Genomic DNA, 17,364 nt, shown 5'->3' with positions numbered 1-17,364 from the left:
GTGTATGATTTATAAATGTTCAAAACAGTGACTTTATACAAAAGTTTGTGATTAGATTTGCCTTGAAGTGAAATACTCTTTTGACTATTTTAATTTCCAATATATATATGGTGCACTTTTACAGTGGGGAAGGATGGGAACTAATTTAGCAACTGATTTATTGTGATTTCTTGTTTTATTTCAAAGGGTCGAACCAAGAAGAAACCTGCTCCAGTGAAATATGAAGCTGGAGATCTTGTATGGGCCAAGCTCAGCAGACGTCCGTGGTGGCCCTGTAAAGTTTGTCATGATCCTGTATTAGATACTCATTCAAAAATGAATGGTAATCTACTCATCCTGCATTATATAAGTTTTGAGTTTTATCATTGAACATCATTAAGTACATGTAACATTTTGTAAATGATTTATTTGCATTGTGTGGATTAATCATGATCAATTGATAGGGAAGAAATAGAAATGATTCCTAAGCTAGTCCTAAGCTAATCATATTTGTAATGAGTGAGATTTTCTTAATGGGGAGATGGGAAGTACAGAATATTTGTTGCATAGTTGCTTGAGTATGGAACAAGTTCAGGACAGTCCAAATTTTCAAAGCACCCGAAGGTCAGACAAGGAACAATGGATGGAAACTGATCAAGGAGAGGTTCAACCTAGAAATAAGGAGAAATTTTCTGACAATGAGAACAATTAACCAGTGGAACAGAAGTTGCCTTCAGAAGCTGTGGGTGCTTCATCACTGGAGGCTTTCAAGAAGAGACTGGACAGCCACTTGTCTGAAATGGTATTTCAGCAGGGAGTTAAACTAGATGACCTACAAATGTTCCTTCCGATTCTGTTATTCTGTATTTCGAATGACTGTTTTAAGGTCAGAATATTCTTGAATGGAATATTTTGATCTTCCTGAGTATTATCCACATAAATGCTGTCATGCAGTAAAATTCTAAACTGGTATTTTTGAAGTTAGCTGTTTATGAATTGGATTTTTAAAAAATGCAGGTAAAGATTTTTATAATTATAATCCTATGCAGAATAATTTATTCAGTTCTTAAGAAATCTTCAAATGCAACTACTTAGGCATTTTTAAAGTGCATATCTTTAAGAAATAAACTTTACCATAGAAGGGGGCAGCAGAACAATCATATTTTAAAAAATAATTGCAGGACAGAGTATGTATAGTCCTCAACTATTTATTATAGCAATAGCAGTAGACTTATATACCGCTTCATAGGCCTTTCAGGCCTCTCTAAGCGGTTTACAGAGAGTCAGCATATTGCCCCCAACAATCTGGGTCCTCATTTTACCCACCTCGGAAGGATGGAAGGCTGAGTCAACCCTGAGCCGGTGAGATTTGAACCGCTGACCTGCTGATCTAGCAGTAGCCTGCAGTGCTGCATTTAACCACTGCGCCACCTTGGCTCTTATTTGTTTAGCAACTGTTTGATGTTACAATCAAACTATAAAAAAGCAACCTATGACAGGTTCTCCCACTTGCAACCATCATAGCATCCCTGTAGTCATATGATCAAAATTTGGGTGCTTGGCAGATGGCAAGTATTTATAAAAATTGTGATATCCCAGGATTACATGATTGACATTTGTTGCCTTCCCATTTGCTGTCTTCTGACAAGCAAAATCAGTGAGGGAAGCCAGATTTGCTTAATAATCATGTGATTCACTTAACCAATGAGGTGATTCATTAACGGTAGGAAAAAAAGGTTATAAAATCGAGCATGATACATTTAACAACCACCTTGTAGCTAAGGGTTGAAAGGAAGGGTTCTTGATGCTCTCTGAGCTTGGTTGCTTTCTTGCAGATGTTTCATTACCCAAACTAGGTAATGTCATCAGTGCAAATGATGAACATCACTAATGATTTTACCTTCATTTGGGTAAATGTCTATGGAGATTCTCAATAATCCAGGTCATGGTTGCCCCAAAGGTGCTTTCTCCATTAGGCAACTGGACTTTCTTGGGTTTTGTTCTCTTTGAAAACATTTCACTGAACATTTCTTCAGTTCTGAAGAAGCTTCTTGGATGAGAAGCAAAATGTTTTCAAAGAAAAATCCAAAGAAAGTCCAGTTGCCTATTGGAGAAAGCACCTTTGGGACTTCATTTGGTTAATGTCTGCAAGAAAACAACCATGCTCAGCTTAACAGCAGAATTTCCAGTCCCAATTCTGGTCTTTAATTTGAGGAGTACCTCAATTGGAGTAAAGGAGATAGGGGGAAAAGTTATCTCTTTACTCCTAGTTCAATGTTGTTAAAGAATAATGCTAGGAAGAAGAAGAAAGAAGACATACAGTATAGCTATCTCATAATAATGAAAAGGGGAGTGGGAAGGATAGATTCCTGGGAATGGAAAAGAAGACTGTTTCCATTGGAAGACTTAAAAAAAATGGCCAAAAGGAAAGAGCAATTTTCAAGGTCTCTTGTTGGAGAACGTGGCACGACAAAACCGCGCTACGCAAAATAGCGGAGATTAAATCGCGTCGCTAAAGTCGCGACGTCATCACCGCGCATCATCACCGCGGGGACAACAGCGCGGCGACAGAAGGGCGTTCTACATACTTCGTTCTTTGCCTCCAAAGGTAGCCCTCCTCCTCCAGCTGACAGCGGCAGCGGGCACGGGGCAAAGCGGGCTGCCCAGCAGCAGCAGCCTGCGGGAAGGGTCCAGCACAGCCACGGGGGGCAGCAGGAAGCCCGCGGGGGACCCAAGCAGGGCTGCCAACGCTGGCGGCGGCGGAGGACGCGGCGGCGGCGGCTGAGGCTCTCCCAGGCCGGCGAAGCAGGCTTGCCCGGCAGAGGCAGGCCGCCCTCTTCTTCCTCAACAACATCTCCTTGGATGGGCGGCCGCCGCCACCAGGCAAGCCCGCTTCGCCGGCCCCGGGAGAGCCTCAGCCGCCGCCGCTGCCGCGTCCTCCTCCGCTTCCTGCTGCCCCCCGCGGCTGAGCTGGACCCTTCCCGGGGGCTGCTGCTGCTGGGCAGCCCGCTTTGCCCCGTGCCCGCTGCCGCTGTCAGCTGGAGGAGGAGGGCTACCTTTGGAGGCAAAGAATGAAGCATGTAGAACGCCCTTCTGTCACCGCGCTGTTGTCGCGGCGGTAGGGTCGTTTTTTTCTTAGCGCTTCGGACGCCGCGGATTTGCCTCCGCACTTATGTCGGCGCGGATAAGGGCATCGCGGTTTTGTGGTGGAACCGTTGGAGAAGGAGAAAAGGGTTAACTTTGTCTTGCCTCTTGTCCCCAAAATGTCTTGCTATGCTGCAGGTAGGAATTGGAGATCCTCCAGTGTTGCTGAATACTGCTCTGTAGTCCACCTCATTGGCCATGTTGTGGGCCAGGAATTGCGGTTTAGCAATTTCTGACCCTGCATGGATTCACCACTTCTGGCTAATAGGGGTAGTTGAAGCTTAATATGGAGAAAAAGAAACCTCAGATGACCTGTGAATTAACTACCATAGACTGACTGCATCCTGCTAATAAAATAAAGCAGTAGCTGTAGAGATATATTTATTTATTATATTTATTCTGCCTTTATTATTTTACAAATAACTCAAGGCAACAAACACATGCAATACTCCTGCCTCCAACAATTTTCTCCATAACAACAGGCCATGTGATGCGGGTTGGATTGAAAGGAAATGACTGGTCCAAAGTCACCCAGCTGGCTTTCATGCTTAAAGCAAGACTAGAGCTCCTGTTTTTAGGCCAGCACCTTAACCACTAGGTCAAATTGACTCTTTTAATTTTAGAGATAAGCAGCGCCTATTAAAATAAAGCCTCTAGCAACATTGGGATTGCTTTGGAGCAATTCTTACGATATTTAAAGAAAGAAAGGCTTATTTGTTTGGTTTACGTCTTTTAATAGTGAACTTTGATGCTATTAGGGAGCAAGTTGAAAGGTATCAAAAAGTGCTGAGAATGGTGAAGTTTATTGAAACACATCTTTAAATATAAGGAGGGTGATATGGTTTCTTACATCCCACATGGGTGGAGATGGGGGTTATGGGTTCTTATGTTGTGAAATTTTCATTTTGCAAATTACCTAGTGTCATTGTACATGAGTTTATTTTATTTATTTATTAAATATGTTTGTTGCCCATCTTGCTGCGAGGTGACTGAGCAGATTACAGCAATTAGGAGTTAGGTTGCCATATACACTTATTTAATAAATAAATATTATATTTAATAAATAAAATCACAGGTAGAAAAGAACATTCTTACTTGTCATGAAATGTTCTGGGGATGTGCATTTGGAAAGTCTAATGTATTTCCCTTGAGCTCTTGATTCTAAAAGAAAGCTAACAGAAATCGTGCAAAGGACTCTCCTATAATAAAGTGAACATGTGTTTCAGTAACTTATTTTAGGCTCCATTTGCTAATTCTAAATTGGCAGTTTCAGGCCGTTCTTTTCTGAACTTAGTACAAAATGTAAATACAACTAATTTTATTTCAATAGTTACTAACCGCAAGCCATATCGAGAGTATCATGTGGAAGTATTGGGCGATCCATCTGAAAGAGCCTGGGTGATGGGAAAATGTATTGTGATTTTTGAAGGAAGACATCAGTTTGAAGAACTACCTATCCTTCGGAAAAGAGGGAAACAGAAAGAGAAAGATTACAAGCACAAGGTAAATCTCTTGTTCTCATGCATGTACTGTGTTTAGGATTCTTGCTGAAATATAACACATAAGTAAGGATCCAGCCAAAAGGAACTATTATTGAAAGAAGCATAGATTGCAGTTGGAATGAAATCACTTGCGTAAATACCTCATTGAAATTAGTAGGATGTCAGTTTTGTTTTGATTATGGCCATAACATTTTCAAGCTGTAATCATTTATATAATTTGAGACTTGAAACTTGTTACTAGAATAATGTTATATGTATTGGTATATTCACAGAGCCGCCTAAAATAAATTAGAAAATGGCATTTTTTTCATTTTCTTTTTTAATAAAACAGTAGAACTGATAATTTTGAGAAGAAGTCACAATATTTCTAATGATGAAGCATTTGCCTTGGAAGTGCACGTATAGGATAAGATGACCAGGATGGGGCTTATTTTAGAATAATGGGTCCAGTAAGAACTTGTCTATTTCTAGTTCCTAGCCCTGCATTCCTTTTTCCAGTCCAGAAGTGGTAGTATTAACTGTCCAGGGGATTGTTTCACTTGAAGTACTCCAGGCTGACCAATGGAATTCTTAACAATTCCATTAGGCTTCATTAAGGATCAGTATTTGTCAAGTTATCTGAATGTAATAATGCTGCTCAAATCTGAGTTGTATATTTTGTTATACATTGCAAATAAACTTTGTGAAGGAAAGTATGATAATCTCTTAGTGTGATACTATCATTTGCATATAAGTATTTATTTTCTAATTTCCTCTTGTCCTGTCTCCATTCATTTTTAAGGTTCCTAAGAAATTAATGGCTAAATGGGAGATCAGTGTCGGCCTTATTACTGAATATCTTAAGCAGAATGGCATGAAAAAATGTATCCGGACTTCTAGCAAATTGGAGAGTATTCATTTAATGGGATCATGTAAAAAGGATTCCTTAAACGAGCAGAGCAGGCATCAGAATGGATATTTGAAACCATTAGCATTTGATTCTAAACATTTGTCCCATGATAAAGGAAAAATATTCACTAAATCACAAATGAGGAAGAACTCTGATGCAAGGAAGGGGAATAGAATTAAGAAATGTAACATTAAGAGAGAGTGTGAAGGGGAAGTGCCAATGAGCAAAGTTAAAAATACAATTTCTGAAAACATGCCAGATAAACAGGCATCTCATGAACTTTGCAGAGCAGCAGAAAGCCTTATGGGTTCCAAATGTACAGTGGAAAACTATTTGCTCTCTTCTTTTGGAGAAAGACAATTTGAAAATAAATCTATAAAACCAGAATATGATGTCTCTCAAAGAGACTGCCAACTTGAACCCCCCAAAATAGATTTGAAGAAAATGAAAAGCCCCTCAGGCTTCATGTCCAGTTCAACACAACAGCAGCCATATTCTGGAACTGAAGGTGGAAATGAGATAAAAAAAGAAATGGACTCTGATGGTATCTGCGATCTAGAGCCTCTTGACCAAAGTATTGCAGCAGCATATAGAGATCTAAAAATTTGTGACTCTATAAACAAAGGAGGAAAGGAACTGTCTTTGGGACAGAGAAGCATTAAACGTCCTGTACCTCTCTCCAAAAGTAGTAGTAGAAATCAGAAACCTCTGGAAGGCTCTTTAGATAGGAATGCCAATGTTGAAGCAGGAGACAAGCAATTCCAGCAGCCATCCTTTGAAGCTGAGAGGAAGGCATCTGCTTACAGGAAGGACAATCTTACCATGGTAGATAAGCACACTACACTCCAAAGTAAAGGGTTTACAAGTCACATGGATATTGAACAGCTTCAATTCAGAACTACAAAATGCAAACACAAAGGATCTGCTGCTGCTACCACCCCCACAGAATCATCTCTTAAGAAAGAGGAATGTATCCCTGACAGCTGCTTTTCTACTACCAAAGGTGCTTCTGGGTTTCAACTAGATACACCTGCCAAAAGTGGGAAGCTTGATGGCTCTCAACTGCCAAACAGCACCAGAGAGAAATCTCATGATTCTGCTGAAATAGAAACAGCTGTTGTGAAACATGTACTTTCTGAGCTGAAAGAGCTGTCCTATAGGTCCATGAATGATAAAGCTAAAGACTGTGGGCCGCCTAAGACTACGGTGCCCCTACTATTTTCATCTGTCTCTGGGCAAAATCACTTGCCTATTGAGCCTGATTACAAATTCAGCACCTTATTAATGATGTTGAAAGATATGCATGACAGTAAGACAAAAGAGAAACAGATCATGACTTCGCAGAACATTGTCTCCTACAGAGGTTCTAGCAATGGGGAAAGTGCTGGAAGTAATACTCCGAGTGATTTGACACCTTTGACTACAATGGGAGCAACTCCTAAAATAGAAAAAAATCAAGAAAGTGCTCAAGAACCAGAATGTCTTAAACCCAAAGAAGGTCAGTCCTCTTTTTCACATGATATCACAACCAAGTTGATCAATCCTGGTGCTAAAAAAAGGGAACTCGCAAATACGGCTGTAGCTGATACACACTGCACCGCAAGGCGCAGCTATCCAAAATCTAAGCAACTATCTAAACTAATAGTTAACACAACATCAAAGAGCAAATCATTAAAACATTTATTCAGTGCAGCAAGGAGAGTGTCCCACCAGCATAGAGCTACCCTAAGCTCAGTTGCTAGATCTCTAGACAAAACCCAGGAAGATTTTGCAAGGAAAGTACCTTGGGAGTTGATCCAACATTCTCCTGGTGAAGACTCTTCGAGTTCCTCTGATGGCAGTTTAGTTCATGTAAAAATGAAGTCAGAATCTGGTAAAAAGAAAGAGAGCTACAGGCCCTTTGAAAATGGGGAGTGCCTAGAGTTGGAAACAGGACTGAATAGAGAAGGCTCCTTGGGGGATGAGTCTAAAGATGTAAGCCACGTAGCACCCAAAAAGCGATGGAAGCGTTTTAACCAAAGCAGTTCTAAAGCTGGTAAGCACATCGGTAGTTCTAGGGAAACAGGAGGGAAAATATTTTGTTCATCTTTGGCTGGTACTGAACGAAACAATTTTGATTGAGTGGAGATCTGCCCTTGCTTTTCAGCGTGATTAAATAAGACAGGCAAAGTTTGTGAAAACTTTTTAGCTGAGTAATGTTTTCTTGTTTATAATAAGAACTGCAAGTGGGTTGTTTTGATTTCCTATAGCTGCAGGTGGAAAGTACTGTGAAATCCTGTAGATAAAAAAAATCATTTTTAAAAAGGTGGGCTAGAACTTGGTTCTTTGACATCTAATTTTCCAGGATAATTTTCTGTTTGTTAATACAAGGATCATGTAGTAAAAATGTGTGCCTGTACCTGTAGTTTGAAGTGGTACAGCTGTTAAATTACTTATTGTCTCATTTGTAGGTTGTGAGAGCTAAGTGTTGCAAAGATATAGAAGCAAGCTACCTCTGATAGGAGAGAAAAATCTTAGAGAATAGCCTGGCATATATTATGTTGTATTGAATTTTTTGAACACTTCTCCTCTTTTGAGGTTAATTTAGGCTTCTAGTTTTTAGAAGTCAAATCAACAGCTGTCCAAATAAGAAAAGAAATAAATGTATGTAGGTTTGTTTTTTTACTTTGCAAAAAGGATATTCTTTTCAAATGAATACTGTGGAATCAAGCCCAGCTGTACTATAAGCAATTCAAAATGGCAGAAATTTTAGTGTGTCTGTTGTAAATGTTAAGAAGTATAAGATGTAGAATGTACTGAATTTGGGCTGCACATACCCAGATGACAATATAGGCAATAATTCTGAATCTCTTTGCTGCTATCTAGTGTTGCCTCAATTTTTGCAGCCCAGGGATAATACGCCTAGTCTGTATCATTTCAATCCATGACTGTAGATTGTATTTTTAATTGTTCACTTATATCATTCATGTGCAGCCTTGGGGTTGCCTGTTATGCTGTACCCCAAATCTTAAATAGTTGCTTGAGTTCTGCCAGACTATAATAATCAATATGACAAAAAATAAGTATTATTTAATGCATAAGGAATTAATTTATTAACTATAGTTTATATGAATATCTTTACTTGAAGAACCTCTGCAAATACGCAAACAGAACTGAAAACATTGGGTTAAACTACAGCTCTCCTCTTCTCATATAGTAGAATGTATTTTATGTTTTGCTTTGTTTTTTAACTGAGGCAGCATTGAAAAGAATATCTCCACAGGAGGTTAAAATATTCCCATTTCAGTAATGGGTCATGTGGAGGTAGGTTGAGATCTGAAGGTGCAGAAAGCAGGATAAAGGTCAGTTATAGTTTGATAGTGCCATAGATATTAATTTGTACATTCTTCATATATGAAATGTATATTCACACATATGTGCTTGTATGAATAAGGTTAGGAGTTAATAGGCTGCTATCACAAACTGCATCTCTACCTGCTGTTTTATAAAAAGTAAATTAAACACATTCATAATTAGGTTGCTCCCAAAAATGACCTCAGTTTTAGTCTAGTAATTCTACTTCATGTTGAAAATAGACCTTGCAATATGCATTGCAAGATATATTTGATTTAAAATTTCATCATATAGGCCATTGTTTTAGTAGAACAAGGTAATATTGCAAGAAGCTGATCCTGCCTAACAATAGGTTTCTGCACTTTTTTACCTAATGTAGTGTTTGGAGGTAGCTACTTGCACATTATATTGGTTTTGTGGGCTCAGCATTAATTACAGTACCAGTAGATTTCTAGGTGAATTTAAGTGTTGATTTTAACTTATAAAATCCATATAGCTTGGGACTTGGATACCTGCAGAATCAACTACTTCATATGGAGGCTATTGATCCAGTGTGCACATCCTGTGTAGGAACCTTAAAGGGAGACAGGAGAATTTCAATACTTCTAAGAGGGTTGAAAGGTTCTCCATAGGCTGTGGGGTTGACCTTTGCCGAGAAGTCTAAAACGGTGAAGAGGGACACAATTTCCCCCATCCAGATTCCTTTGTAGATCATCCCATGAAATTTCTGCTGCTTGCTGAGACCTGAATTCTGACTGAAAGAAATCAGATAACCCAATTTGTCTTGGACACTTTGCAGTTGCTATCATAACCTTCCCCAGAATTGGGACATTTGAAAATGGATAACAGTTTTCTAACATGGCAAAATCAAGGGAGGGGTTCTTTGTGAGCAGGGGCACTTTTTCAAGGAGGATAATACTAATCTTCCACCAACTTTGGCTTTACCTTCCTGACACAGCTGATAACCCCTTACTTTCTTCCTGAAGGGGCCAGGTCAGGCAGGATTTCCATTCACATGTGGGAGAACTGATACTCTCCACTTCCCCAGAGTGCTCAGAATGAAATGAAACTATATATAACATTGCAGGATGCTTACCTCTGTTACCTCCATTGATTCTATCCTTTGGCATCTAGTTTTGAGTGAGTTTAATTTTATAGGCAAAATGTTTTGAGCTTGTGGGCAGTTTTTCCTCACTCTTGCTAGACAAAAGGAAATGCGTCATCCTGAACAATACTGCTGGGACCCAGCCTGCCAGCACAATAAAGACAGATAAGAATACTTCACCACACTTAATCACTATAGTATAGACTCAAATATGAGCTTGTACCAGGTTTGTTTAAGCCCACTTCTATGTTTCTTCACCAATGGTCCTGGTGTTTCATTTCCCAGAACTTCTTAGTAAATTACTGGGTACCTTGGGATGAATGAACAGGGAGAGAGAGCACTCAAAAGCCATCTTATCAATCACCATGGTCAGTTGAAATCCATGCAAATCCGTAAAATGTTAAGGGTTCTCCTTCTCTGCAGAATTTTTAGGTGATGACTAACATTAGGCAAACCAGTAAGTGATCTAGCCATGGCAAATACTACCAGTCCCATCCTCAAGCATAGATTACCAGCAGCTGATCCAAGGTGAATACTTAGTATGATGGGTGACTGCTTACATACAATACAATAATACAATAGCAGAGTTGGAAGGGACCTTGAAGGTCTTCTAGTCCAACCCCCTGCCTAGGTAGGAAACCCTATACCATTTCAGACAAATGGCTATCCAACATCTTCTTAAAGACTTCCAGGGTTGGAGCATTCACAACTTCTGGAGGCAAGCTGTTCCACTGATTAATTGTTCAGACCAGACATTTATGTTAATGCAAATATTCTCAACTGTTTTCTTTATGTCGCCACTACATCATCATCAAAAGCTTTACCCTATAATGTAGAGTTCAGTAGCATGGCCATTGTGGATACCATAGCATATGAGATTCTGGCCAGGTGTAAGAGTAACTCCAAAAAGGCAAACTTGAAGACAGGATGATAAAGCTACTGGCTCAATCCTATTTGTTTTCCAGACTTGTGGGACTAAAAGAAATGAGGATGGCATCCTCTCTGAAGAAATAAAATTGATGTTTAGAGGGCAAAGCAGGGGTGAAATTCAGCAGGTTCTGACAGGCTCTGGGGAACTGGTAGCGGAAATTTTGAGTAGTTCAGAGAAATGGCAAATACCACCTCTGACTGACCCCAGAGTGGGGAGGGAATGGGAATTTTGAAGCATCCTTCCCCTGGAGTGGGGAAGGAATGGAGATTTTGCAGTATCCTTCCCCTGCCACGCCCACAGAACTGGTAGTAAAAAAGATGAATTTCACCACTGGGGCAAAGATACATAAAAATAATTTTAAAAAGAGTTTGCAATGATGATGAAGAAGACAATGGTGATATTTTACAATGGAAGATTCTTTCCCACCTCCATTGTTCCTTGTTGAAGTCTATGAAGCTGTTTCTCTCTTCTCTCAGTTGTAAATGCAGAGAAGAAGCGCCTTAGAAAACCAAGTAAGAGGCTTCTAGAATATGCGGAAGAATATGATCACATATTTGCATCAAAGAAGAAAAAAAAGAGTCAAGAATCATTTCAAAAGGTGGGTGTTGAATCAAACTAAGAATTTATTAAAAAAGGAGAAAACTCTTTATGGCTAAAGAATTAGGACTAGAATTCAAAATAGGAATAAGTGTATAGAGTGGGGAGAAGCATTTTCTTCTTTTGACTATAGTTTTTGTTGTTATAATGTGTGAATATACAGGTAGTAATTTGGTGACTGTCTCATTTAGTGACTATTCACAGGACAATAATGAAAAAATAACTTTACAACCAGTCCTTGCATTTAACAACTTTTGCAGGTCTGTAAAACAAAGAAAAGCTGAAGTAAGATTGTAAGATCACTCTTGGCTTTACTTAGTGATGGCTTTGCTTAACAACTGAATTGGTGGTCCAAATTGCACTAGGAATGAGGAAGAATGGACGTTAAATAACAAGTGACACAAACACCCCAAAATATTTGACTCCTTCTGTAAAGGAAGTTTTTTTTAAAACAACTATAAACAACTTCTATAACATGTTTGTTTCGTATGAAGGAATAGGATTTGAGTATATTACCAGTCAGAAAATTGTTCACAGAAATATTATAGTACTTGCCTATCTATTTTGAGTACATCAAGTTTAATCTCTAAACTACAGTCAGATTACTGTAGTTCTTTAAATTATAATTAGGGATGAGAGGAATACATCTGGTCATGAATGACTAAAGTATTAATTAGTTGTTTTAATATCTTTGGTTTTTTCCCCAATACATAACTTTTTAAAATCATCATTAAAACAATAAAATAAACCAATTGTATTTTTAAAATTATACATCTTATTTTTTTAAGCATGTATCTTAAGGAACATAGGGATTTGCTTCTGCAAATAGCATCACCATGATTCCTTTTTTCCTTCATTCTTAGAAATGTCTATTGGCTCTCCATGACCCAAAGCCATCAACTTATTGCTTCCTTCGTTCCCACTTAATGGTTATTGTGGACAGAGAAGAAAGTTAGAGAAACCTCTAGCCTAACGATACTGTATCATGGGGTGTAATTTATAGGGGGAGCGAAGGAATATTAGTTATGGAAGTACCAAATAGTGGCAATACTGTGCCTTTCTTATTTCTCATTTTAATCTTATATTGTTGTTGTTGTTTTAAAAAAGAAGAGTTTATTGTATACCTGCATAACTTCTTCCACTAGTAGAGCCAAAATAAAGCATTATTTTCATTGACTATTATCTAAAATATGCTGAAATATGGTAATCTCTTATGTAACTTTGCTCATGATTAGCAGTGATTCCTGCTCTGACCACTATCTCTTTGTTGGTCACTGCTAATAGACCAGTTCTCTGGAGAAGTCTGAAGCCAAACAGAAAAGCAGCATTGAGAAACAAGCATGTAATAAACCTCTTGAGAAGAAGCCCTTGGATTCCGTTTCATCCTCTTCTTCATTAAAAGAATCTCCTCCCATCCTTGAAGCCGAGCGTCCTCTGTCAGAGGAGTCTGATGTCCAGTCCAGGGAACCCAGATTAGAAATGCCAGTTTTGACGTTATCTTCAGCAGATGTGTTGGAATCTGTTGCCTCTGCTCCAGATTCTCACGCACAGGGAGAAGAACCAATAGTCAAACCAGGTATCAAGATACGTTTTCTGTGTAACTCCATTTGGAAACCCAAGATATTGCATGCAGTATTTATTGGATGGATTTCATTTATACCTTGCCTTTCCACCCAAGCAAATACTGAAGTAGCATAATTTAAACAAACAAACAAAAATCCCATCCCAGGTTAAAATCAGCATCAAAACAGGTACCATAAACATTTAAAAATTAAAGGTTTCGAGAAAGGTAAACTTTTATAAGCTGTGTAAATTATTCTCTTGGAAGCATTCCACTTCACAATTTTATTTGTTCAAAAATACTACTTATGTATATAATTCTGTCTGCCTCAATGTTTATAACCTTTTTAACTCTGACAAAATGCATAAACACAATTTTCAGACTTGTCGCTTATAAAGTAAAATGTCAGTTTATAACAGGTTTTTTTTTGTAATGTTTTACATTAATTACTATGTGAACATTGCAAAACATTTTAATGTGTATATGGAATGCATTATGCATAAGAAAATCACTGTAGTACTCTTACATTTTCTAACTTGCTAGTTAGACTAGTTATGGTAAAACAACCTGTTAAGAAGACCATGAATCCAGGCAGATCTGTAATTTTTCATGTTGGACTTGGCTTTAGTTTTTCTTACATCTTGCCTTTTTCCAAGAGCCATTAATCCACAGATAAAGACCCTTTAGGTCATGGGTATCAAACTTGCAATGTCATATTGCCATCATGTGAAATTTTGTGATGTTTTTCCCATTCGTGGAGGTGGGGTGGGCATGGCCTTCATGTGTTCATGTGACACATGTGGCCCGTGGGCCGCCAGTTTGACACTCCTGCTTTAGGTCCATAAAATAAGTGCTTAGGAGCCCAGTTTGCAGTATATTAAGAGTATAGAGCTTTACCACTGTATAGGAGGGATCCCTAAATGTTTTGCCATTGAACATCACTTTAGCATAATCTTAATGTACACAAGTCCCCATAAAATCCAAACACCAAAATGAATACAAATTAACAATGAAAACAATACAATGAGATTTATTTGCAATGAATTTATTATTGGAGTTTTTTCCCCATTCAATCCTGTCCAATTCTGAAAGGCTGCCTGAGCCTGCAGTTTTCTTGGCAAGGTTTTTCAGAAGTGGTTTGCCATTATCTTTTTCCTAGGGCTGAGAGGAAGTGAATCTCCAAGGTCATACGTGGTAGAAGAGAATGTAAATTATCCAGTTCTCTGCAGCCCAAGGGCATTAACCCATTCATTGCTCGAACTGGACCTTGCATAACAGCACTTCGCTCAAAAATGGATTGTGCAAGTGGAAATGCTGCCATTTTTACTTGTTTTAGATTTTATAATAGAGAAACAGGAAAGCACGGGGATTGGGCTTCAAGGAGTTCATTCACCAGTAATTACCAGAGTTGCAGCTGCAGTTGAATAATTTGGGATATCTTATTTATTCTTGCTTTTCTTCCTTCTGTTATGAAGAAGCTTAATAAATGATGCCATTGTTCTTAGTTGTTTGATGCTGCTTTTTTTTAATCCAGTGAAGTCACTGCTTTATATATACATTTTTTTGTAGGAAGCTTTGAGAGTAAGCGCCAGCGAAAGCCAACAAAAAAGCTCTTAGAATCCAATGATTTGGATACAACATTTATACCAAAGAGAGAGTGGACCTCTATAAAGAAGGTAAGTTGATATTTCTTTCAGCTTAAAAATAATTCTTAAAATATTATCATTTACTCTGAAAATCAGTTACTTTCAAAACCTGGCTATGTGACCAGGCTTGGGGTTTCCATGGAACCAGAGAGTTCTGTAGATGGCTCCATTGTTAAGGAGCTGTTTTTTAATTCTCCTTCACTTATCTTTTTAGTTGTTATGATATTTATTATTGTTGTTTTTATACCTGTACTTTCTGTTTTCTATGTTCTGTTGTAAGCTATTGTGCATAACCCATAGTTGCCTTATGCACCTATATAAATTTGATCAATCAATAAGACTCCTTGTTTGCGACTCTGTAATCCCTTAATTAGGAATAAGAGTTGGGGCAACTGGATGGAACTGAGCCTGATGCCCTTCCTGGTGCCACACAGAGTGTGCAGCTGATATAGCTATAGGACTTAGATTTATATACTGCTTCATAGTGCTTTACAGCCCTCTCTAAGCAGTTTACAGAGTCAGCATATTTCCCCCAACAATCTGGATCCTCATTTTACCCACCTCGGAAGGATGGAAAGCTGAGTCAACTGCCTGGTGAGCTTTGAACCACCAAATTGCAGGCAGCTGGCAGTCAGCAGAAGTAACTGCAGTACTGCACTCTAACCATTGCGCCACTGAGGCTCATATTTTCTTTGTGCCCTAGAAGAAAAATATATGCCACTACCTAAGATTAAACTCTCAATCTTTTGAGTGAGAGCCAAGACTTCATCACTAGGCCACCATGCCACTCAAAAAATAATAATAATAACTAAATAAATTTCAGAAGTATGACATTTTAGACAGCATATGTTTAATTAACGCATAAGAGCAGAGGGGGAAAATCCATGTAATGTATTTCAGGAGATGATCTATAGCGTTTCCATTGCGTATTCTTTAAAACACACATGTATACACAGACAGAGGTTACATTATGACATGGTGATCTGAATTGTGAACTATTTGGTAAAGAAACCTGGATTGGAACTGAACTGTTTTGTGAATTGTGCCCACTCTTAGGCGGAGTCAGATATCAGTGATTGGGCATTCGCAATGAAATCTGAGTCTAGAGGGGAGGGGTGTGAGTGGAAAAAGCATCCCAGAAAGGACCATTCCTAGTTTTTGGGTGAGAGTAAAAGTAAGGGAGGGAAGAGATACTTTTAGTATAGAATTGTTGGTGCTCTCTGAACTTGGATGCTTGCTGGCAGAAATTTCAGTACTAGAAGAAAGTGGAGTTTTGCTCTGTTATATATATACTGCTAGACAGTGGTTTTCCCTGTCAATGTTAGTGGGGGTGCTATTTTCTTTTTGCTAGTGCTTTGATTAGGCTCTTGTTTGCGCCTTGTTTTTCTAAGTTGCTAGTTCCTTGATTAGGGCATTTTTACTGCTTGATTATTTGTCTGGTGTTACTCCTGATGTTAATATCTATTTATCTGGATATTGATTGGGGAGATATTCTGGTCTGATTTTTCTTTTTAGTTTTTGAATGGTGTGTAATATTGTTTATTTCTATGTGCCTGTTGACTAAATACCAAGCTTCCAGGAATTCTGTCATGTTTTTGGATTTACCTTGGTCTAGAAGGCTGACAAACCATTGTTGAGTCTATCTATATGTTGTAAGTTTAAGGAACTTTTAATCTGTCTTCTTACTGCTAGTTGGTATTCGTGGATGCACTCTGCTAGTGTTCTGCCTATCTTTCCTGCGTAGTGATTATTACAGTTCTTTTACTATTGTATGTTGAACAGGTAGTCCCTTACTTATGACCACAACTGGGACTGGAATCTCGGTTATTGAGCATAATGGTCATTTAGCCCATGTGACTGAATTACTCTGACCGGCTGCAGGAATGGAGCTGGGATTTTAGGATCTGACCTTTCAATATTTGGGAAATTAATAATACATTATGTATTATATATCCATGGCATCCCACTGTCCAGCCCCACTCCTGCATCTTTCTCATTTAAAAAAATGTGTAACGTGTCAACTGGAATTGCTTTTTTAGACAAACTTAGTAAAGTAGAACAATGTATTTTCATGTTCTAAATTATCAATGGTGCTTATCCACAGTGTTCTGAGGCTGGTCCTTTGGATACTGAAATGCCTGAGCTTTATTCCACATCTCGGCTTTCAAATGCTGTCGAAGGTAAGAAATGCATACATAAGTAAATAATATTAAAGTGAGCCAGGGTTTGGGATTGCATCTCAGAATCCATCATCTATGGTGAACGTAAGTATCTTCATATGAACCAAGTATAAACCGAGATCAATAAAAAGAACATTATTTTTATCTCATTAGACTGAACTGATTTAAATGAAATATTGGGTCTACCTGGAATTCCTCAAGAACATTCTGAGGAATAATTCAGGAACATTCAAAAACATGAACAAAACATGAACATAGGAAGAATATGAATAGAAGTCATCCTGAGAAGAATGTTGTGTGAGAATTAGAAGTCTTCTTTGACTTAACTTTGAGAGATTCTGTTCCAAACTAGACTATTTTTGGTTATGTTCTAAAGGATGAGACATCCACAGTCAATTGAGGTGATTCCTTAATTCTGATATGTAGTTTCCAAAGAGATTCTTAAACCACTGCATTTATCTAGACATAAACTGCGTTAAAAACGAACATTCACCACA

At 38.4% G+C, this 17,364-nt stretch overlaps 1 protein-coding gene across 8 annotated transcripts in view; it reads left to right on the top strand.

Annotated features, from left to right (window-relative positions):
• Positions 1 to 17,364, top strand: part of NSD1 (nuclear receptor binding SET domain protein 1) — a 71,252-nt gene that overhangs the window by 34,035 nt on the left and 19,853 nt on the right. For 7 of the 8 annotated variants that reach the window (XM_087709333.1, XM_087709334.1, XM_087709331.1 and 4 more), the window contains 7 exons: positions 187 to 322; positions 4,454 to 4,626; positions 5,407 to 7,549; positions 11,360 to 11,481; positions 12,765 to 13,056; positions 14,611 to 14,717; positions 16,792 to 16,867. In XM_087709333.1, the coding sequence (XP_087565459.1) occupies positions 187 to 322; positions 4,454 to 4,626; positions 5,407 to 7,549; positions 11,360 to 11,481; positions 12,765 to 13,056; positions 14,611 to 14,717; positions 16,792 to 16,867 (3,049 nt within the window). The remainder of the gene's footprint in view (positions 1 to 186; positions 323 to 4,453; positions 4,627 to 5,406; positions 7,550 to 11,359; positions 11,482 to 12,764; positions 13,057 to 14,610; positions 14,718 to 16,791; positions 16,868 to 17,364) is intronic. The other variant, XM_087709335.1, reaches the window with a different exon arrangement.

The sequence above is a fragment of the Thamnophis sirtalis genome, unplaced genomic scaffold, assembly GCF_051295495.1.
Source record: "Thamnophis sirtalis isolate CommonGarterSnake01/CBP01778 unplaced genomic scaffold, rThaSir2_p1.2 scaffold_3, whole genome shotgun sequence".
Taxonomy (NCBI): domain Eukaryota; kingdom Metazoa; phylum Chordata; class Lepidosauria; order Squamata; family Natricidae; genus Thamnophis; species Thamnophis sirtalis.
Note: the sequence above shows the minus strand (reverse complement) of the source record. Positions and strands in the feature narration are given on the sequence as shown.